The following is a 20,928-nucleotide window of genomic DNA, read 5'->3' as shown; positions in this document are numbered from 1 at the left end:
GCAGCGTGTCTGCACACCACCTTTGCACACTCATGCCTTTGCACACCCACGTTTGCACTCCCATGGATTTGCACACATCATGTTCACACTCCCACACCTTAGCACACACCATTTGCACACCCATACTTTTGCACGCACCAGGTTTGCACCCCCACGCCTTTGCACCCCCGTGCCTTTGCACGCACCGTTTGCACCCCCAAGTGTTTGCACACCCATTCATTTGCACACTCGTGCCTTTGCACACACCCTGCTTGCACCCCCACGCCTTTGCACCCCCAGACCTTTGCACCCCCACGCCTTTGCACCCCCACGCCTTTGCACACACCCTGCTTGCACCCCCAAGTGTTTGCACACTCACTGCTTGCACCCCCAGACCTTTGCACCCCCAGGCTTTTGCACCCCCAGGCCTTTGCACCCCCACGTTTTTGCACTCCCCCGCCTTCGCACCCCCATTCATTTACACCCTCGTGCCTTTGCACACCCCATGTCCGCACGCCCACCCCTCAGCACACACCGTTTGCACACCCCCACCCTCGCACACCCCCTCCTCGCACCCCCCAACTCGCCTCCCCACCCCGAACTACATCTCCCAGCACCCCCCGCGCCCCGCCGCGCCCCGCCGTCCAATCAGCGCCCGGTTTGCTGGCAGGTGCCAACATGGCGGTGCCCAGGCGTTGAGGGAAGCGTTCGCCGGCCGCCGCGGTGCCGGGTGAAGGTGAGGGGCGGCGGGGGGGTGGCAGCACCGGCGAGGGGACACACGGACACACACACACGGCTCCGGGATCCCCCTCCTCAGCCGCGGGCGCGGCTCCCCCTTCCCTCAGGAGCCGCCGGGCCCCTCGGCCTTTCCCCGCGGGGGGGGGGGGGGTGTATCAGAAACGCGTCCCCCCTCCCCGAAAACCTCTCAGCCCGGCGCTGGCCCCCCGCAGGCGCGGCCATGAAGGTGGTGAACCTGAAGCAGGCGATCCTGCAGGCCTGGCGGGAGCGCTGGAGTGACTACCAGTGGGCCATCAACATGAAGCGCTTCTTCCCCCGAGGAGCCACCTGGGACATCCTCAACCTGGCAGGTGCGGGGCCGGGGCCGGGGGCAGAGCCGGGCCGGGGGCTTTGGGCTTTGGGGCGACTCGCTCTGCTGCTGCCCAGGGTCATCCTGGCCCGGAGGTGGACCCGGGGTTAAGCTGGCCTAAAGCTCAGCCTACGGCGGAGGGCTGGCTTGGTGGGACACCCAAGCGGGGCTGGGCCGCAGCGCCGCTGGCTCCGAGCTCCGGCCTCGCACCGCTCCCCACCCCGCGCTCCCGCGTGCGGCCTCAGTTTCCCCCACCGCGAGGGGTAACGGCCCCGTCTGCCGCCGTGGCGTGTCCGGCCGAGGGAGCAAAACGCGCCGCGAGGGAGCCAGGTGCTGCTCCAAGGCCGCTTCCCACCCCCGGCTCTGAGGGTTTCTTTTCCCATCCCTATTCAAGGGCGTTTGACACAAATCCTGCCAAGCGCTGGTACCTGCTGAGCTCCACGGTTTAAAGATTTGCCAGGCTTTTATGCCAATTATAGAAACTTGTTGCTAGGTTGTTTTTTTTTTTTTTTTTTTCCTGTGCAGTAAGCGTGTGTTTGCAAGCCCTGGATAAATAAACAGAGTTCTGCTCCAGGATTGCCGCACCGGGGGATTTAAAGGGAAATAGCCCCGGCGCAGGCAGCCGCGCTCCTCACCCCGCTGAAGGGGGGACCTTTCCCCAGAGGGTCTCTTTTTCCTCCCTCCGTCCTACCGGTGTTTTTTCTGGCAGCGTCTGGCCCGCGATGGTGGGTTTTGTCCAGCCGCGTCCTCGCAGCTGAGCTCCTCAGGCTGGGTTTGTCCCCGTCCCGCTGCGGCCCGCGGTGGGGTCAGCGTGTGGATGTGCCCAGCCCCGCAGCGATGTGGGGCTGGAGGAGCTGAGCTGTGGGGCCTGGCAGTGGTGGTGGGGTGACAGATTTTGCTTGGGGGAGGGTGGTTGGCTCGGGGGCCAGCCCTGCCGCTAGCCAGCTGGTCCCCGGGGCTCCCTGGTGCCCATTCCCAGCCCGACGGGACCGGCTCCTGCTGCGCTCGCTGAGGCAGTGATGGCCGAGCTTGGCACGGGCCCGTCTGCGTACCCCTGAAATTAGGGCCGGAGACAATCAGTCTCTATGATTTCTGTAGAAACAGGTTTCTCCTGGCCAGCTCTTAGCCAAGGAAAGGCTTGTTACTCCCGGGCTTTGCTGGGGGGCAGCCCCCCTGCAAGGAGGGAGCCGGGTCCCTTTTTTCCCCGCTGCTAAAAGGAGCTTAAAAAGCAGGATGCTGGCACCGCCGCCGCTGTGGGCACGCAGGGAGGCTGTTCCCGAGGCCCCGACGGCTGTAACAGCCGCTGCCTCCCTCGCCGCAACCCTCGAGCCGTCCTTTCCTGAGCTCGTGCCTTCCAGATTTAAACTACAAAGGAGGAGAAGCTGGCACGAGCTGCCCGGATCACGGCGGTGCCCAGCAAATCTATGCTGACACGCCTGCAGTGGGTAACAGCGTGTGGCTGGCTCGCCTTGACGCTCCCTGATTAGACGGGGAGGGGAAGGCTGCCATTAGCCTTCTGTCCTCGAGCTGAGATGCTTTTGGCCGAGGTTTCAGCCTTCGAGCGAGACCCGGGGAGTCTCCTGCTCCCGCAGTCGGGATCCGGTGATGGCTGCTGCTCCTCCTCCTCTTTGGGGCGACAATTTCCCAAACGGCTGCTGCCCCCTCTTACATCTGGGCGCTTTGACCTACTTCCAGGCCGTGCCGCAGCCCGGGGCCTGCTTTCGGGAGGTGGCTCCTGCTCTCTGCCATAGTTCAAATGGTCAATTAAAGGCTTGACTGAGCAGATAGGACGGGCAGAGCCCCTCCAGCGTCCGCAGGCCGGTGCTGGCAGGCAGCCGGTGGCAGGGAGGGCCAGACGTGCAGGGCTGGGCCCAGCTGAGAGGGACTGTCAGCCCGGAGTTTGGCCCCAGGTGCCGGAGCAAAAATCACTCGGCGGAGGCTGCAAGAGCCTCCTGGGCAGGACGTGGGAGGGAGGGGAACGTGTTTGGAGAGTGGCAGGCGTTGTTTCGGGGCCAGGGTGCCCGGGGAGAGCTGAGTTAGCAGGAGGCTGCTTGCGCTGCCTGAATTATTTACCGGCTTTTGCCGTTGGGGATCAGAAAGTTGTGGGATTCAGTTAATTTCAGGGAAGAGCGGTGCAGAGTCGCTGCGGTTCGCACAATTTGTCTTTGCCACCTTTCCTGTGGGATGAGGGAAGAGCAGGCGAGTGTCCGCGCTCACCTGGGACCTCCCGGCCCTTCTCCTTTGCTTGCAGAGGCTCTCCTCGAGCAGGCCATGATCGGGCCGTCACCGAACCCACTCATCTTGTCCTACCTGAAATACGCTATCAGCTCCCAGGTAACGACGCTCCCCGCCTGCTGCCTCCCTGCCTCGCGCTGCGGGCGCTGCCAGCTGCTGCCTCGCAGCCCCAATTAGCAGCTGGGCAAAGAACCCGGGGTGCGGAGTCAGTGGCGGGCAGACACCCCGAATCTCCCCCCTGCACCTCCCCTGGGCTTGGGCGGGCGGTGGAGGGCTCAACGCATGCCCGGGGCGGGGGTGTTTCTGTAAATAACCTCTGCCCATCGCCCGGCTGCGCGGGGGGTGGAAGTCCTGGCCCTGCGTGAGCCTCTGCGCTTGCCGCGAGCTCTGCGCTTCCTCAGCGCCGCGTTTTAATATCGCCTAAAGTTTGTGTGAAACGAATCAGCGATCACCTAAAAATGTCTGTTTGGATTTGTGCCGGGTCAGTGCCCCAGCCCCGTCTGCGGTGACAGGCAGCGGGGCCGTGCCCTGACCTTGCCGTTCCTCGGCAACGAGCGCCGCGCTAGCAAACGTCGCCCGCTAACGTGCCGCCGCACCGGCGTCGCTTTGGTTTTGTGTTTTGTTTGTAGATGGTGTCTTATTCCACGGTCCTGACGGCCATCAGCAAGGTACGGCTCTGACGGGTGCTGTCTGAGGTTTTTCTCTTTATTTATGACCCACGTGTCCATTTGCCTCCCTACAACTCTCACCAAATATAGGTCAAGCGGAAAACGACATCCTCTGCTGAGTCAGCAGCGGTCAGACAGGGCAGATTAGTGCCCGAGCCCATCCATGTCCCCCCGGGGACAAGCTGCTGCCGCGCCTGGCGGGTCCTGCTCTGGTGTTGGGGACGGCCGTGGGTGTGAAAGCCTTGTCCCTCCGTCGTGTGGGGCCTGGCAGGCTCCTGCCCCGCAGCGCCCTGCGTGTAAACCACGCCTCAGCTGCCGGAAACCACATCCCTCTGTGGCCGGTGGCGTTGGCAGCGCCGTGGGGATCCGGAGCTGGCGATGGGAAAGTAACGCCGTTCACCAGGGAGGGCGGCCAGCACCCGAGCCACGGGGCTGCGGCCGCCCGCCCTGCTCGGCCGGCCGGCTTCCCGCAGGTGCTCAGCGTCCCCGCGCCGCTTTGCTGGGGATGAGCCCTCTGCGGCCGCTGCCGCTCGGCGTTTGGGGCTGCTCTGTGGGGAGTAATACCCCCCCGCAGGCTGCGTCGGGCCCCTCACCCTCCCCAGGCACCAGCCTAGTCAGGGCGACTTCTGATCTGAAAATAATTTAAGGAAGAATAATTTCTTTCCTCCCACCTTGTGGTTATTGGGGGATGGGAGGAGAAAGGTGCTGGTTGTCACGCGATGCCGGTGTTGTTTTGGGGTGCTGCAGGCTGAGCTCGGAGCTGCGCCCTAAACATGCCACAAAGCCCCAGTGAGGGTGGGGACCCCTCCAGCGGGGCTCAGCACTGATCCGGGGCGGTGGGCGCACTCCCAGGGGAGGGTAGAGCCAGTGTGCAGCCGGCTGATGCCGAGCACAGCACCAGGTCTGCTCCGAACGGCGCAGGCTCGTCGCCATTCCCCCGGTCGCACGTCGCTGCCCGTTCCGGCAGGGCAGGCAGAGAGCTGACCTTGAGAGCCGAGCCTTCCTCCTTCAGATCAGCGTGGGCCGAGAGCAGACCTGCGGGCTAGCTCCGGCCCGGCAGGGTGGCCCCATCTGCTCTGCGAGGAGGCAGGGAGCCGCACTTCTGTGCCCACCGTCCTCCTGGCCCCGCGGCCAGCCGGGCTGTTGGCGTGCGCTCTGCCAGCCCCGCCGAGCCGGGGTTGGGGCTGGCACCGAGCCACCGCCGCGTCGAGGCAGCCGGCGGGGAGCGGAGCTCAGGCCCCCACCGCTGTCTTGGGGAGGCTGCTGAGAAAACCCAGCCTCGTCCCCGCTGCCGTGGCCCGGTTGCCTCCCGCAACCCCGGGAGGGCACGACCCAGCCGTCGGACAGCCCTGACCTAGTTCTCATTCAAGTGGCTGCTGGGCAGCTGCCAGGGCGAGTGTCCTGCAGCCGGCAGCGCCCGGCCCAGCCCGTGGAGGAAAGGGTTGAGTTTATTTTCGGAGCTGCTGGAGCCTGGCAGCCCCCATTTGAAATCCCTCCTTGTTCCCCTGCTCTAGTTCGATGACTTCTCCCGGGATCTGTGTGTCCAGTCGCTCTTGGAGATCATGGACATGTTCTGCGACCGCCTCAGGTACGGTGTGGCCCTTCCAGCCCTGCTGCCTCGGCCCCCGGCTGTGCCGCGGGCGGTTCCGGGAGCCGGCGGGGCCTGGCTGAGCCCGGGGCGCTCGCCCTGGCAGAGCGAGGCAGGTTCCCCCCCCAGCTCTGCGGCCGTTGCTGCCCCGGGCTGGGCTGTCCCACCAGTGTCAGCGTGGGGAGAGCCGTGGGAGTCCAAAACCCCACCAGCTTTGTGGGAAGCTGCAAGAAACCCACCTATTCTGGGCTAAACGTCTCCACTGGGTATTCCTGCCTGGCTCAGGTAGATGGGGTGGGTATAAGCCCTGTGACCTGAGGGTGTCTGTCCCCTCAGAGCATTTTTGTGTCTCTTGTGTGGCCTCTGCATCTTCCCAGGGCCCCGGCGACGTGTCCCTGTCTGCCAGTGCTCGCAGTCCTGCCTGCGCTGCTCCAGGCAGCTGCCTTGTTTTGCTTCGTGCTCTTCCGCTGGTGTTGCAGGACCCAGGGGAGTCCAGATAATTCAGGCCACAAAAACTTTTTTAGAAAGCTCAAAAATCTTCCTGTTAACCCCTGACAGCCTCTTCTGGGAGGCCGGAGCAGAGAGCACGCAGCGGGGCAGCGGGAGGAGGAGGAGGAAGGCTGAAGGTAGCAGCTCTTCAATTACATGAAATGAAGCAGCAGCAATGAATATGCATCAGTCACAGATGTTGACAAGGAGCTGTTGCTGGCCAACTGCAGAGCCGGCCACTTAATCCAGTCCCTGCCTAATCTGATCCTCTGCTTAATTTGATCAAAACTTCTGGCCTCAATGATTTGTGCATCAGGAGGGGAAAGCGTTCACCTCTCACAGCACATTGATCGATGCTGAGCCTCTCTTAGTGAGATAATTTGATTAGAGGCTTGGAAAGTTTCCCTGGAGTAGAGTGGCCAGAGAGGAGGCAGCACTGGGGAGATGTTATTTCCCCAGGCACAGCGGGGACGCTCGTGGGCTGAGCAGGTCGGGATCTGCGGCGGAGGAGTCACGGGCAGGCTGGGCTGCGAGCACGGGACGTGGGTTTGGATTGCCCAGCCTGCCCTGTTCCCCTGCCTCAGTTTCCCTGGGGGCAGCAGCCCAGCCCACGGTGAGCGTGGTCCCGTTTGTCTCCCCATCCCAGCTGCCACGGCAAAGCGGAGGAGTGCATCAGCCTCTGCCGGGCGCTGATGAGTGCCCTCAACTGGCTCCTGCGCTGCGCGGCCTTCTACACCGAGAAGGTGAAGGAGACGCTGGAGCAGGCGGCAGCCGAGAGCCAGCTGAAGATGTGTCTGGAGCGGCTGGAGAAGATGCTCAGCAGCACCAAGAACCGTGCCCTGATCCACATCGCGAAGCTGGAGGAGACGTGTATGTTGCTGCCCCTGCCCTGCCCCGCCTGCCCGCGGCCGCTGCCACCGCTTCCTCCCAGCCGCTGCCGGCCCTGGGGAGATGTCACTGCCACCTCTCCCTTCCCCCTGCCCGGCTCCTGCCGCATTGTCCCTGCAGCTCCAGGCCCATCCATCTTCCAGCCCTGTTGCTGTAACCGTCTCCTCCCTGGCTCTGTGCCACCCTCTGCCCCCTCCCCTCGTGCTGCCCTTGGAAGAGGAGCAGAATTAATGGGAAGGCTGCGTGAGCCGTTCCCGGGCGTGCGGCGGGTCCTGCGCTGCGCCAGCGTACCTGGCACAGCTCAGCACCTTCGGCTGGTGCCTGTGTCTGGCTGAGAGGCTGTTCCAGGCCGAGCCCGAAGCAGGAGCTGCTGGGTGGCATGCAGACCCTTGCCTTGTGTTCGCGGAGGTGTACCGACTTCTGCTCACCGCAGGGCCCAGCGGGGAGCCCCAGCCTTGGCAGGGCTCGGTGCTGCCATGGGCCTTGGAGCCAGCCTGCCCGGCTCCTCAGCCTGTCACTGTCCCTCCCCTGAGCGCCTGCCCTCCCTCCCCAGCGTCCTGGAGCACCGTGGAGCAGTCCCTCCTCAAGCTGGGGGAGAACCTGAACAGCCTCAGCAACTCCCCACTGCGAAGCCAGGCTGACAACTGCGTCTCCCTCATCAAGAGGTAGCTTTGTGCTGCTCTCTCTGCGGGCTCAGAGGGTAAAATGGCCCTGAGCCCTGCGCCGGGGGCTGAGAGCCTCCTGCCTCCCTCCACGCTGCCTCTCTGCTTTCCTGCCCCTTCCCGGCTCGGACCCCCGCACCGGCAACGGGCTGGGGCCGGTGAGAGGCCCTGGGGTAGGAGTGGGGATGGGGGTAGTGGTGACTTGCTGCGAAGGAGTCTTACCCGGGGGTTGTTCCTCTGGTGACGCTGGGGCCTCTCGCCGTCCCTCAGCTGCTCTGGCCACAGCAGAGCTGCCGTCCCTGCTCTGGTTTCCCCCAGAGCTGCTCCCAGGGCCGTGGCTGCGCCTGGGGGCTCTTCTGCAGGGCACGGGAGCTACAGGCTGTCCTGCCCCAGAGAGATGCAGGACAGCAAAGGTCAGGGGCTTGGCCAGGAAAGGAAAATGGGCCAGGAGGAGCAAGGATGCCTCCTTGCAAAGCTCCAGCGACCCTGTGCTGTTGTCTCCCGCCCAGCATCCCCACCATGCTCTCGGTGCACTCGGAGCAGCTGAACAAGACCGGCTTCCCCACTGTGCACGCCGTGGTGCTGCTGGAGGGGACCATGAACCTCACGGGAGACACCCAGCCGCTGGTGGAGCAGCTGATGATGGTGAAGAGGATGCAGGTACAGAAAGTGGCATCTTGTTCTGCTCAGGGTGATCTGGGGCTGTGGGACTGGGGCCTCGAGCAACTCTGGGCTCTGTACCTCCCCGTGCTGATCCTGGCCCAAGGGTACGGGTGGGGAGCAGCGGGAACACCCCAGCACCTTCATGGGGGGTTCCGGGTTTGGCTGAGGTTGGAGGAGGCGCTTTATTACGTTTCCAGCACTGGAGGGGTTTATCTGTGTGCCCCGCAGCACATCCCCTCCCCGCTCTTCGTGCTGGAGATCTGGAAGGCCTGTTTCGTGGGCCTCATCGAGTCCCCAGAGGGCACGGAGGAGCTGAAGTGGACAGCCTTCACCTTCCTGAAGGTACGGCCCAGCCCTGGACCTGCTGCTGCTCTTCCCTGTGCGCCCGGCCCCTGCTGAGCCCTGAACCCTGGCAGAGCAATTGGTTCTCCTCTCTCTCAGTGTGGCCCCTCAGGGTCCCCCCACGCCCTGGCTGAGCCCACGGCCACCCGCTGAGCTGTCCAGGGCCTTTTCAGCCCAGCCCTACTTTGTTTTGCCGAGTGACTTTCCTGGGATGTTGTGGGGGAAATCGTGGCCTTTGAAGGATGCCACAGCAGCCGCGGGGCCTGCGCTCCCAGAGCTCTGCGGTGGGCAGCCCCGGGGCAGTCTGCTTCACCTCCTTTCTTTGTACCAGACAAAAGGGATCTGCGCGTAGTTTCAGGCCTGACACATGCTCTGGCTCCTCCGCAGCCTCATCCCCTGCCTGGCTGGCAAGAGGTGGCCGTGCCCTGGGGCTCCTTGGGCTGTGGAAGGACTGTGCAGAGGGAAGACAGGGACACAAAAGTCCCCAGGGCGCACAGGCTGCTCCTTTTTCTGGGCTGGGAGTGCAGCTGTTTCGCGTGGGCCCCTGCTGCCCATGTTGCTGGGAGGTCCTGACTGCGGATCGGGCTCTGCCTGGGTCGGTCATGTCCGTGCTCTGTGTCTTCCAGATCCCCCAGGTCCTGGTTAAACTCAAGAAGTATCCCCAAGGGGAGAAGGTGAGTCTCGAGGGCCGTCGATCGGAGCCGTTTGCCCACGTTGTGTTTGTCACGATGGTGCTGGTGCCTGGCCAGAGCTGCGTGGGGGTGGCCGGGGTAGGAAACAGTCCGTGTCCCAACAACCTTCCTCTAACGGACAGGGCAGTGTGGGAGGGGAAGGTGGGCTTGTGTTGGCCGTGCTCCGAGCTGAGTGCCTGGCTTTGTGCACAGCAGGACTTCACCGAGGACGTGAACTGTGCCTTCGAGTTCCTGCTGAAGCTGACCCCGCTGCTCGACAAAGCAGATCAGCGGTGCAAGTGAGTGCTTGCCCTGTCCGGGCCTGACCACCAGCACTGGGAGCCTGTGGCCACAACAACCCCGTCCTCTCTGCGGGGAGCTGCCGTAAGGGTGGCCAGGGCAGCTCCTGGCAAGGCTTTTGTCATTTCTGATCCAATTTCTTCTTCCTGAGGACCTGATGCTGCCAAAGGAGCAAGGCAGCGAGTGTCTGCCAGCTGATGGGCGGGTTGGGGATGCTTTGTGCTCTCTGGAGCTGCTTTCGGCCCTGCAGCATCCTCAGGGGAGTGGGAGCAGGGCCGGGAGGGCTACCCAGGAGTCCCCCCTGCCCTGTGGCACAGAAATGGTGGCCCTCGGGCTAGTGCTTTCCTCTCTCTTCCAGCTGTGACTGCATGAGTCTGCTCCTGCAGGAGTGTGGCAAGCAGGGGCTGCTTTCAGAGGCCAACATGACTAACCTGACCGACAAACGGTACAGCACCCTCAAAAGTCTGGGTAACCGAGTGGGGTTGGCACCTCATCCCGCTGTCCTTCTTGTGGGGGGGAGCATAAAAGACCAGCTGCGATGTGCTGCAGCCGGGACACCGTGGCCTGGAGGGATGAGGCTTTGCTTTTGGTGACAGACTGAGTACAAAGTCTGTCCTCTCGCAGTGGCAGCTGGTGGTGGCCTTCCCTCAGGGGGTGCTGGTGGTGGAGGTGGGTGGGAGGTGGAGTGTGGGCAGAAGTGAGGCAGGGTGATGGATTCCCGCTCACTGGCTCCTCTGCGCGGCTCCCCCAGGACGGAGGACAGAAAGCACGCTCCTCGCTTGAAATCGGCAGAGAATGCCAACATCCAGCCGAACCCGGGGCTCATTCTGAGGGCCGAGCCGACTGTCACCAACATCCTGAAGGTGAGTCCCCTCCTGCGTCCGTGCTGCACAGCGGGGGCTCAGCCCCAGTGCCTGTTTCCAGCAGCACTGGTCTCACCAGGCAGCCGGGGTGGTTGGGGGGTGTCTGATCTCCCCCTGCGTGGGGGTGGAGGAATGGAGGGATCACTCCCAGCCTGGCTGCTGTGCCATGGGGACCAGGAGCTCCCCTCCTCCTCCCCAGGAAGCCGGAGGAGCCATCCTGCGGCCTGTTATCAGTGCCAGCAGCCCCTGCCCAGCCAGTTCTGCCCGTCCCGTTCTCAGCCACATCCCCGCATCCACCTCCCCCAGTTCCCAGGGACTCCCCCGTCCCCACGTCACCGGTTGCCTTGCCGCTGCTGAGCGCCAGGGGATGTTTTGCTGCTGGTTGTGCTGCTGCCCTGATGTGCTGCAGCTCTCCCCTGCGCCGTGCCCTGCGGTGCCTGCGGTGGGGAGGGCTCCGTACCCCTCCCCGAGCCCTGCGGGTCACTGCTCACCAAGGTCAGCAGGTCAGCTCTGCCCCTGCGGCCGGAGCATTGCCGGTGTCTGCAGCACCCCTTCTCCCTGACTTTATATTTTTCCCCTTTGTTTTTTTTTTTTGTAGACCATGGATGCAGATCACTCCAAGTCCCCTGAGGGCTTGCTGGGGGTCTTGGGTCACATGCTGTCTGGGAAGAGCCTGGACTTGCTGCTGGCAGCGGCAGCAGCGACCGGCAAGCTGAAATCCTTCGCTCGGAAGTTCATCAAGTGAGTGTCCACCTGGACAACGCTGTCCCCGGTGTCTGGCGGGGCTGGGGTGAGCGGGCAGCCCCCCAAACTCTCCCCCAGACAGGGTTGGATGGCGACCAGGGACTCTGGCCCAGTGTCTTGCAGCGCTGGATCCAGCAGAGCCCTGGGGAGGGCTGGGATCTCAGGGGAGCTGTGCCCCCCTGCCTCCCAGCACCCCATCTCCTTTGCTTCTGGGTCAGCAGGGCAGAGGATCCAAGTCAGGTTGGTTTAAGGGTATTAAGAGAACTGAAAGCACCAGCCCAGCCCCACATCCAGGGCGCTTGCTCTTCAGTCCCCCGATGACGGCGTCCTGGTTCGAACACACGCCCCAGCACGCGTGGGGCTGCGGGATGTGATTCCTCGAGCGGGGGAAGCCTGAGGCAGCTCCAACCCCACCAGCCTGGCTGGGCGCGTGCCCCCGCCGTGCTCGCCCTGTTTAGGGGTTCGCGCCGCTGCGGTACGGAGGGAGCCGTGCTCTGAAATCCCCAGGCAGCCGGGCAGGGCCGGCTCTGGTGAGGGGACGCGCTCGAAGGCCGGGCTGAGTGGGTGTGGGGAGAAGCAGCGTTGCTGGACCTGTTTTGCTGCAGGGGAGCAGAGGCAGAGGGAGGAGGCAGCTCGGCCCTGCTGTGCCGGAGGGTGTCTGTGGAGCTGGGCCCTGCGTCGCTCCCTGCCCACCCCGCATGGAGCTGGGCGCTGGGGTGGGGTGCAGGAAGGGGTCTAGGGGAAGGGGCAGCCCCCCGCCTGTCTCGGGGGTGGGAAGGGGCCCGTTTCACGTGACGATAACGCTTTGCTACGGCTCTCCCTGCTCCCCTCTAGGCTGAACGAGTTCACGAAGCACATCGCCAATGGAGAAAGCTGTAAGTGCGTGCGCGTCCGTGTGTGGGGTGGGTCGGGCTGTGCTCCCCCTGCCGCCACGTGCTGGGACACTGCGGGGCCTGGCTGGATTAAGCTGGGACTGGCTGCGGCGCCAGAGCAAGCTCGGCTTTGCTGGGCCTGCCTGGGGGCTGCCGGTGGGGAGCCCGGCGCAGGGGCACGTGGCTGGGTGCCAGTGAGGATCCAGGCTCCTGCGTGGCACATGCGTGTCCGTCCCGAGCGTGGGGTGTTCTCTGCTGGTGGGGGAAAAGCTCCTTCTCCCTGGCCCAGCCCGCGGGGCCCCTTGGGGCCGGCTCTGCCTCCCTGGAAGGGGTGATGTGTCAGCACGGAGCCTGAGATAAGGACTCTGACGGCATTTGCGTGTGATGAAACTCACTGAGTGCTCTGACCTTCCATGGTGCAGGGTGGGGGGAGCCCGGGGATGGGCTGGGGCTGCCGACTGGGAGGCCAGAGCGGCTCTGGGGGCTCGGGCAGAGAGAGATGGGGTGGAGGGAGGTGCTTGGCACGTCCCCTGCAGCCCTCGTTCACACACAAGCACTTGGGGGTTAGAAAAGCTGCCTGGAGGAAGCGGGGTCCTGGCCCCCAAGCTCACAGGGCTCCTTGTGCCACGGCTGGAGATCCCCAGGGTCTATTTTTTCTCCCCCCTCAGCCAAAGGAGCCTCCGTTCGGGCCCTGCTCTTCGACATCTCCTTCCTCATGCTGTGCCATGTGGCTCAAACCTACGGCTCGGAGGTGAGGATCCTCCCAGGGGACAGGGCCGTGACCTTGGGAGCGCAGTCCTGCGCCGCAGCCTGCCAGCCTCCTCTAGTGGCCACCCTGCCGCTGCCACTGTCCCCATTGTCCCTGCAGCCACCCCCCCCTGGCCTGGGGTAAAGCCTTTCACCTGGGGTAAAGCCTTTCACCTGGTGCAGGTAGAAAATCTGTCCCTGTGGGGTGTCTCAGTGCCAGGCGATGGAGCGGGGGTGGCTGCGGCCTTCCCCAGGGCTTTGGCTGGGCTCCCGTGACGGTACCGCGGTGTCGGTGCGAACGCTGCCCCCCCCCCCTGTCTCCCCTGACTTTTCCCAGTATTGCCCCTCTGGTTTGGTGCTGGCTGGCTTGGGGTGGGGTGGGGGGGCCATGCAGCCAGGCTGAGCATCAGCCCTCCCCCATCAGAGGAGGAACTTGCAGCCCCGCTCAGGAAACAGCGTTTGGGTTGCGTGAAAATTTTCCAGGTTTCGACATCTGTGTGTGTTGGGAGGCGAAACGATACCGAAATACCGGGAGGGCTGAGAGGGAGCGAGAGGCGGGAGGGGTGGGGGGGGTCCTGGCTGGAGTCAGCTTGGAGCGGACGTGCCCGGGGGTGTCTGATGAGGTCTCATCCCCCTCGCTAAAGTCCAGCCCAGAGTGACTTTCCTGACCAGCTGCTGCCGAACAGATGTGCAAAACTTATTTGACCAAAATAGCATCCCCTGGGTGACGGCGGGCTGCAGGGAGGAAGCGACGTGCGGGATTCCCAGCTCGTGTGTTTCCCCCCCCCACCCGAGAGCCCTCCCAGCTGGCTGCCAGCTGGGCCGCACGCCCTGACCCCGCAGAGCCCCCGGCCAGCCGGTGCTGGGGACCCTGGGCACAGCGCGGGGAGGGGACAAGCGGCACGTTCCGGGCAGGACGTGGTGACCCCGCTGCCATGCGCGGGGCTGGTCCGGGCCTGGCACCTCCCTGGGGGAAGCTGTTGGATGGGCCGTGGTCACCCGGGGAGTCTCTGGGAGTGGGGGAAAAACTGCAGCCCACACGCTCGAAACCAGTGCCTTACTGGGGGCTGACCAGTTCCTTACTGGGGGGCTGACTAGTGCCTGCCTTTCTGTACAGACCACAGGGCGGCGCTGTTCCGCCAGCCATGAGCACCCCAGGGTGGGGGGGGTCCCACCCCAGGGTGGGGGTCTCCAGCAGGGTCCACGTGGGATGCAGGCCGCGTGGCAGACCCTGTGCTGGTTCCCTTCCAGATGATCCTGTCGGAGTCGAGCCCGGCGGGTGAGGTGCCCTTCTTTGAGACCTGGATGCTGACCTGCATGCCCGAGGAGGGGAAGATCCTCAACCCCGACCACCCCTGCTTCCGCCCCGACTCCACCAAGGTGGAGTCCCTGGTCGCCCTCCTCAACAACTCCTCTGAGATGAAGCTGGTGTAAGAGCTCACCCTGCGCACACACCCCGCCAGGCAGGGGCAGGGCAGGGTGGGAGGGGAGCGCCCATCTCATCTTCCCCTGCCCCACGGCTGCTCTGCATGAGTGCCTGAACCCCCCCGCCTCTTCCCCGGCAGGCAGATGAAGTGGCACGAGGCGTGTTTGAGCATCTCGGCCGCCATCCTGGAGATCCTCAACGCCTGGGAGAACAGTGTCCTCACCTTTGAGTCCATCCAGGTGGGCCTGGCGGGAGGACGGTGTGGGGCAGAGCAGGGCCAGTGGCACTGCGCCGTGTCGTGAGGGGGGGCCAAAGCTTGAGCAGGGCAGGGGGTCCCGTCTGCTCCTGCCCTGAACACTCCTGCAGCCACTCTGGAGCTCACTGGCTCCTTCGTGACTTGGGTGGGCAACCAGCAGGACTCCAGCCCCTCAATTCTGCCCCAGATCTCCCTGTTGGTGGCAGGGGGGGGCAGGTTTGCCCCATGGAGGTGGGAAGGGCTTAGACCCTGCAGTCAGGGCCCACAGCCCTGGGGGGGTGGTGCAGAGATAAAGCTGGTGCATCCACCCGTCTGTGCTCACCCACTTCCGCTCCTGTCTCCCCTCCTAGAAAATCACAGACAACATCAAGGGGAAGGTGTGCAGCATGGCGGTGTGCGCGGTGGCCTGGCTGGTGGCCCACGTCCGCATGCTGGGCCTGGATGAGCGGGAGAAGTCCCTGCAGATGATCCGGCAACTGGCCACCCCCCTGTACGGCGAGAACACGCTGCAGTTCTACAACGAGCGGTGAGCTGCGGCGCGCCGGGCCCTGTGCTGGGCCATCTCCTGCCCTTCCTCCGCTTCCCGGCGTGACCCCGTGTCTCTGTGCCGCAGCGTGGTGATCATGAGCTCCATCCTGGAGCACATGTGCGCGGATGTCCTGCAGCAGACGGCCACGCAGATCAAGTTCCCCTCCACGGGCATGGACACCATTCCCTACTGGAACCTGCTGCCCCCCAAGAAGCCCATCAAGGAGGTGCTAACGAGCATGTTCACCAAGGTGCTGGAGAAGGGCTGGGTCGACAGCCACTCCATCCACATCTTCGACACCCTGCTGCACATGGGGGGTGTCTACTGGTTCTGCAACAACCTGGTCAAGGTACGGGGGGAAGGAGGGAGGTGGCTGCGAATCCCAGTGCTGTGACTGGGTGCTGAGCATAGAACTGGGGGTCTGGCCCGGTGCTCCCAGTGGCTAGTGGTCCTGGCTGTGGCTGGGCTGGCTGCTGTGACAGTCCCGGGTGCTGGAGGTGAGCGGGGAAAGCCCAGCCGTGCCCGTGCCTCCCTCAGCTCTGTCCCTCCGCCTCGCAGGAGCTGCTGAAGGAGACGCGGAAGGAGCACACGCTGCGGGCTGTGGAGCTGCTTTATGCCATCTTCTGCCTGGACATGCAGCAGCTCACGCTGACCCTGCTGGGCCACATCCTGCCCAACCTGCTGACGGACTCCTCCAAGTGGCACACGCTCATGGACCCGCCGGGGAAGGCTCTGGCCAAGTAAGTCCCCAAACCCGTCTCCTTGGGCGCGGGTGGGCTTATCTGGGGAGATGGGGAGATGCTCCGGGATGGGAGGGGGCTCCCAGCCACCTGATTCCCACTCTGGCCCTGGCACAGCGCCGGCAGGAGCAGCCGTGCTGGTGTCCTGGGAGTTCCCTGCTGCCTCTCGCTGAGGAGGGACCTGCTGTGTCCCACCCCGGCGCACGCTCTGGGCTCTGCCGTCTTCCCTTGCGCACGCGCCGTTGTCCGGGTGGGCCAGCAGCACCTCGCAATGTCCCTTCTCTATCCCCAGGCTCTCAGTCTGGTGTGCCCTGAGCTCCTACTCCTCCCACAACAAGGGCCAGGCGTCCGCCAGGCAGAAGAAGAGGCACCGGGAGGATATTGAGGTGCGTCCAGCGTGGAGCAGGGTTTGGTTGGAGGCTCTCGGTGCGTGAGAGTGGGCAGTGTCTGCGGGAGGGGCGGGCAGCTGGGACCAGACCCTTTACCCAGGTTCTCTGCACTGCCTGAGGTCCTTTGACCCTAAAATATGTGGGTTTCCCTTCTCTTTTCTGGGGAAGGGGGGATGTAATGAGATGGTCTGTGTGTGGCCGGCCTGGGCTGAGCCTCCTGGGCCATAGGGGCTGCGCGGAGCCCAGGGTGGGTCATCAGCCCCGGGGAGGGGGGCCAGGATCTCCCCTCAGAGAGGGGCTGGTGGGGCTGAACCCCCTCTGCCCCCCCAGGATTACATCAGCCTGTTCCCGCTGGACGACACGCAGCCCTCCAAGCTCATGCGCCTGCTGAGCTCCAACGAGGAGGACGCCAACGTCCTCTCCAGCCCCAGTAAGTGCGGGCGGGGAGGGCAACTCCTGGGGAAGGCACCGTCCTGCCTCGCTGCTTGTTTCAGGGTGTAAAATGTGTATTGGCCCAAAAAGGCCTCTCTTCCCAAGCTGGCCAGGTGAAGGTTTAGAGTTTGCTGAGGTACCCTGGAGCTTTTGCACTTAGGAAAGGTCAAGCTGTTTATTTCTCTGATCGAAACAACTTAGGAAAGGCGATGAAGTTACACCTTCCCTCCGTGACGTTGCCACCCAACGCACGAGGGGCTCGGGGAAGTTTCCTTAGAGCCTTGTCACCCCCAGCCAGCCCGTGTGGGACCGAAGAGCCGATGTGCCGCAGCCAGGGTGGCAGGAGGTGACGCTCTTGATGTCTGTGGCTTAAATCCTGAAATTCCACTGTTATTAATAAGGCAGCAAGCGGAGCCGATGAGTCCCCGCAGTCACGTCCCTGTGTCCCCGCAGCGCGGTGCCGTGCGTTGCGACAGCTCCGGCAGGATGTGCCGGGGGGTGTCGTGCCCCCCTGCCGCGGTGGGTGCTGTCACGGCTCCCACAGACATTGTCTGGACTCCTGGACAATGAGTCAGGATGTTCCTTGGTCATTGTTTCTCCTGATGCCTTTATCCAAAGTGACTCTTTATTTATTAGTTTTCAACACATCCATCAACCTGTGGTTTTTGTTGGTTTCATTATTGTTGAAATATGGGGTTTCCCTTTATTTCACTATCTTTTTTTAACTTTTGAGGCAGTTCCACCACTTTCCAGTGACACTCAGGACTTTTTTGGGCTGTTTGTTGCAGCGATGTGGAAATGCTGCTTCCTGCAGCAGCCACGTAACTCATGTGATTCCATGAGAAAAGTGTGGGAGGGTTTTCTTATTTTGGTGAGCATCTTCGGGAGCAGCACAAGGTGGGTCCCTCTGATTTTGGCAGCAGCTCTGCGCTGTGGGGGTCTGCACAAGAGCCTTCCCGGGAGATTCCTGTCCCCTTGGACCGGAGACAGCCCAGTTCCTCTCCCGCAGGAGCACCCAGTGGTGCTTCACGGCTCGGATCAGATCAATCCCCTTGCTCTGTCCTAAGATTTGCTGCTGGTCCGTTGGACACGCCCCAGCTCTGGCAGCTGGATTGGACCCCGAGAGCGAGGTGTGAGTGGTGCTGTGCAGCTGTTGAACATCTGGCTGGCTCCGCCCCGCTGGTTGCGCCGCGCCTTGGCCGAGCGCTGCCCTTCTCCTCTCCCGATCGTGACATTGCGTTACACCGCTCGTGCCCTCGCGGAGCGTCAGGGACGAGTCACTACCGCAATTAAATCCGAGCGGGGAGGCACACTCACGGTCTCACTCATCCTTACCCCTTGGAGATACCATTAAACTTGGTCACGCTCAGAATAAATCTTGGCTTGTGCAAGAGCCAAGTGTCACACCCCAAGGGCAGCAGTGGCAGCGTGTGGAGCCCTCCCTGGGCTGCTGGGCTCTGTCATGCCTGGGGCACGTGTGGGCCTGTGCCTGCTGCCAGGGCTGCCTGCGCCCCTGCCAGGGCTGCCTGTACCCCCTGTGCCCCTTCCAGGGCTGCCTGCGCCCCTTCCAGGGCTGCCTGTACTCCCTGTGCCACTGCCAGGGCTGCCTGTACCCCGACAGAGTGAGACCAAGGGTGACTGGGTGCCTGCTGCCCGTCTCTGGTATGCCTGAGCAGTACAGACTCTGCTGATTTGGGTACAGAGGGTGCCAAGGACCGTGGGCCAAGCCTCTCCCATGCCATGGGGTAGCTCATGGTAAAGCCCCTCCTAGAGTCCAAGGGCTGGGCGAGCTCAAATGGCCTGAGCTGGCCAGGGTGGGCACGCTGTCATGGCCGAGAGGGCCAAGAGGTTGTGGCCTCCCTGCAGCCTGATGCCTGTTCTCTTCCCTAACAGATCGCTCGATGAGCAGCTCGCTCTCCGCCTCCCAGCTCCACACCGTCAGCATGAGGGACCCGCTGAACAGGGTGCTAGGTAACGGCGGCGAGGCCTGGCCCTGCCGAGACATGGAGTGGGGGGAACCCATCCCCTGTGCGGGAGCCTTGGGCCACCCCCCAGCCTCCCTGAACCGGCCTGGCTTTTGATATTTCCCTGTCTCCACAGCAAACCTCTTCCTGCTCATCTCTTCCATCCTGGGCGCCAAGACGGCCGGCCCCCACACCCAGTTTGTCCAGTGGTTCATGGAGGAGTGTGTGGACTGCCTGGAGCAGGGCAGCCGCGGCAGCATCCTCCAGTTCATGCCCTTCACCATGGTGAGTCCCGCGGCCGCCACGTCCTTCCCCCGGCTCGTGGGGTGCTCTGGGGCGCCGGTCCCACGGCACAGGCACGTCCAGGGGAGTCCCACTGCCCGGCTCCCCTCTCTCCAGCGCCGCTGTGGGTCAGTTGTGTTTCTCCTCTCTCCGGGCAGGTTTCGGAGCTGGTGAAAGTGTCCACCATGTCCAGTCCCAAAATTGTCCTGGCCATCACGGATCTCAGCCTGCCCCTGGGCCGCCGTGTTGCTGCCAAGGCCATCGCCGCGCTGTGAGCGCGACGCCTCCCTTCTGCCGTGCAGGAGGGGGCGGCCAGGCAGCCCCCGGGAAATCCGTGAGAACCTGGACACGGGGCTGGGACTGGGATGACTGGGACAGCCTCTGCGTCCCTGCAGGCTCAGCCCAGCCCTCCCCGGGTGGCTGCTTCCTTCCACCTTTGGCCTCCCCGAGGCACCCCCTTGCTGCCCCGTGCTCGGCTTTTGGAGACTCAGACAAACCCCCTGCTTTTTTTTCTATAATTAATTCAGTGCTTTTGTAGAACCAGGTTTTGCTTCATTTCTGTTTGGTTTCCTGACTGCAGCCCTGGGGCTCCCCAAAACCCTTATTTTGGGGTGGGGTTGATGGGAGAGTAAACGGCCAAGGCCTGCGCTGGGCAGGGGAGGGAAGCGGAGCCCGGGAGGGCGATGGGCTGCGCGGGTGCCTGCGGCCGGGCTGCTGCAGCTGCGTGGCGGGGTGGAGCGGAGCTGCTTTCCTGCCGCGCTCTAAGCTGCAAGCAAATTCTTGTTGGAAATTCCTCCACGTGAGCATGAGTTCACCCCGCGTCCCCGGCCGGGAGCCGTGGCACCCAGGGGCCAGTGAGTAACCGCGGCCTCGCCGGCCTCGTGCTGGGAGAGGCTCCTCCGCGGGGCTGTCCCGGCACCCAGGCAGCTGCTTCGGCGCTGAATCTGCCTGGAATTGTCACGAAACCCTGACCCTGAGGGGGTGGCAGGGCCGGGACGCCTTCGCCTCTGCTCCTTTCATTTATGTTTTCAGCTTGACTCACGAGAAAGGGGGAAGCGGTGCTTGGGGTAGCCGGGCACCAGCCTTCCCCTCAGGGTGCTTTGGTGCATCTTCAGGGCTGGGCTCTGCCTCCTACCCCCCTCGGCATTACCGGGGTTCACAGCCCCTGTTTTGGGGCTCAGAAGCGAGTGCCAGGGGAGAGGCAGCACAGGGAGGCCCTGGTGGCTGGGGAAAAGGCGGCCGGATGGTGACTCAGGGCCTGCCTGCTCCCTGCCTGACCCCTGCCTGCTCTCCGGACTGATCTCAGCTCTTGGCTGCTCGTGGGCTTCGCTGGAGGGAGAGACCCCGGCGTGGTCGGCAGAGGAGCCTTGTCGCGCTCAGCGTGGCTGCGGATGATGGCCGCTCCTTGGCCATCGTGCACCCCAGAGTCCCCCCGCGAGCCCGGCCCCGCGCTGGGAGTGGGCTGGCACACACCGGGAGCGGGTTGGCACATGCCGGGAGCGGAATGGCACACACCGGGAGCGGGTCGCGCCGGGGCAGGACACGGCATGGGGGGCTCGGTGCCCGCGCTGTGCCGTGACCGGTGCTGCTCCCGACCGGGCCTGACTCAGGCGTGAGTCCTGTGCTGAGCTGGCACCGACCTGCCCAGGCACCTCTGCCCTGGGCCGGGGGCAGCTCCCGCTCACCCAGGGGCGGCTCTTTACCGTTAGCTCAGAGCAAAGAGCAGGACCCGGCGCTCTGTCAATATTTGCCGGCGGCAGCCCCGCTCTCGGCGTTGGCGCCCGGTGCTTCACCTTCCAGGAAGGGGCTGGAGCAGGAGAAGGGGTTTCCTGTAAGCGCAGATAAACCGGGGGAGGAAGGAGCGATGGCTCTCGCCGGTCGCTCTCCTGAGAGCCACCACAGGCACCATCTGTGGCCAAACACGCCTGGGCAGCAGCTTTCCTGTGGCGGGATGGCAGCGACGGTTTGGGATGCGGCGGGGGGCAGCAGTGGGGCTCTGGCCTCGTGCCTGCCCCTTCCCAGGGCTGGGAAATTGGGGGAAGGCAGGAATGGGGACCCCCCTGGCACCCACGGGGACCCCCTGGCACCCACTGGAGCTTGGCTCCGTCTCCG

At 64.1% G+C, this 20,928-nt stretch overlaps 1 protein-coding gene across 2 annotated transcripts; it reads left to right on the top strand.

Annotated features, from left to right (window-relative positions):
* Positions 1 to 645: 645 nt before the first annotated feature.
* Positions 646 to 19,356, top strand: MED24 (mediator complex subunit 24). 2 transcript variants are annotated; one of them, XM_074849446.1, is made up of 26 exons: positions 646 to 715; positions 930 to 1,067; positions 3,318 to 3,400; positions 3,931 to 3,969; positions 5,484 to 5,557; positions 6,693 to 6,916; positions 7,488 to 7,599; positions 8,106 to 8,256; positions 8,488 to 8,601; positions 9,228 to 9,275; positions 9,489 to 9,571; positions 9,931 to 10,017; positions 10,324 to 10,435; positions 11,034 to 11,176; positions 12,014 to 12,054; positions 12,720 to 12,802; positions 14,050 to 14,228; positions 14,364 to 14,463; positions 14,831 to 15,006; positions 15,094 to 15,358; positions 15,568 to 15,749; positions 16,042 to 16,135; positions 16,469 to 16,568; positions 18,464 to 18,541; positions 18,671 to 18,819; positions 18,975 to 19,356. In XM_074849446.1, the coding sequence occupies exons 2-26, from the start codon at positions 938 to 940 to the stop codon at positions 19,089 to 19,091; spliced, it is 2,964 nt and encodes a 987-aa protein (XP_074705547.1). In that variant the 5' UTR covers positions 646 to 715; positions 930 to 937; the 3' UTR covers positions 19,092 to 19,356. The 2 variants fall into 2 exon arrangements, with proteins under 2 accessions (XP_074705547.1, XP_074705546.1); XM_074849445.1 differs by having other exon boundaries at positions 9,486 to 9,571.
* Positions 19,357 to 20,928: the final 1,572 nt, after the last annotated feature.

Source organism: Strix aluco, chromosome 24 (genome assembly GCF_031877795.1).
Source record: "Strix aluco isolate bStrAlu1 chromosome 24, bStrAlu1.hap1, whole genome shotgun sequence".
NCBI lineage: Eukaryota > Metazoa > Chordata > Aves > Strigiformes > Strigidae > Strix > Strix aluco.
This window is presented reverse-complemented; position numbering and strand designations above follow the sequence as displayed.

Bases quoted from the DNA above. Each gene is read 5' to 3' on its own strand.
- MED24 (XM_074849445.1), top strand. From the start codon at position 938: ATGAAGGTGGTGAACCTGAAGCAGGCGATCCTGCAGGCCTGGCGGGAG. The intron at 7,600-8,105 runs GTAGCTTTGTGC...TCTCCCGCCCAG, and splicing joins TGCGTCTCCCTCATCAAGAG to CATCCCCACCATGCTCTCGG. The intron at 15,359-15,567 runs GTACGGGGGGAA...TCCGCCTCGCAG, and splicing joins TCTGCAACAACCTGGTCAAG to GAGCTGCTGAAGGAGACGCG.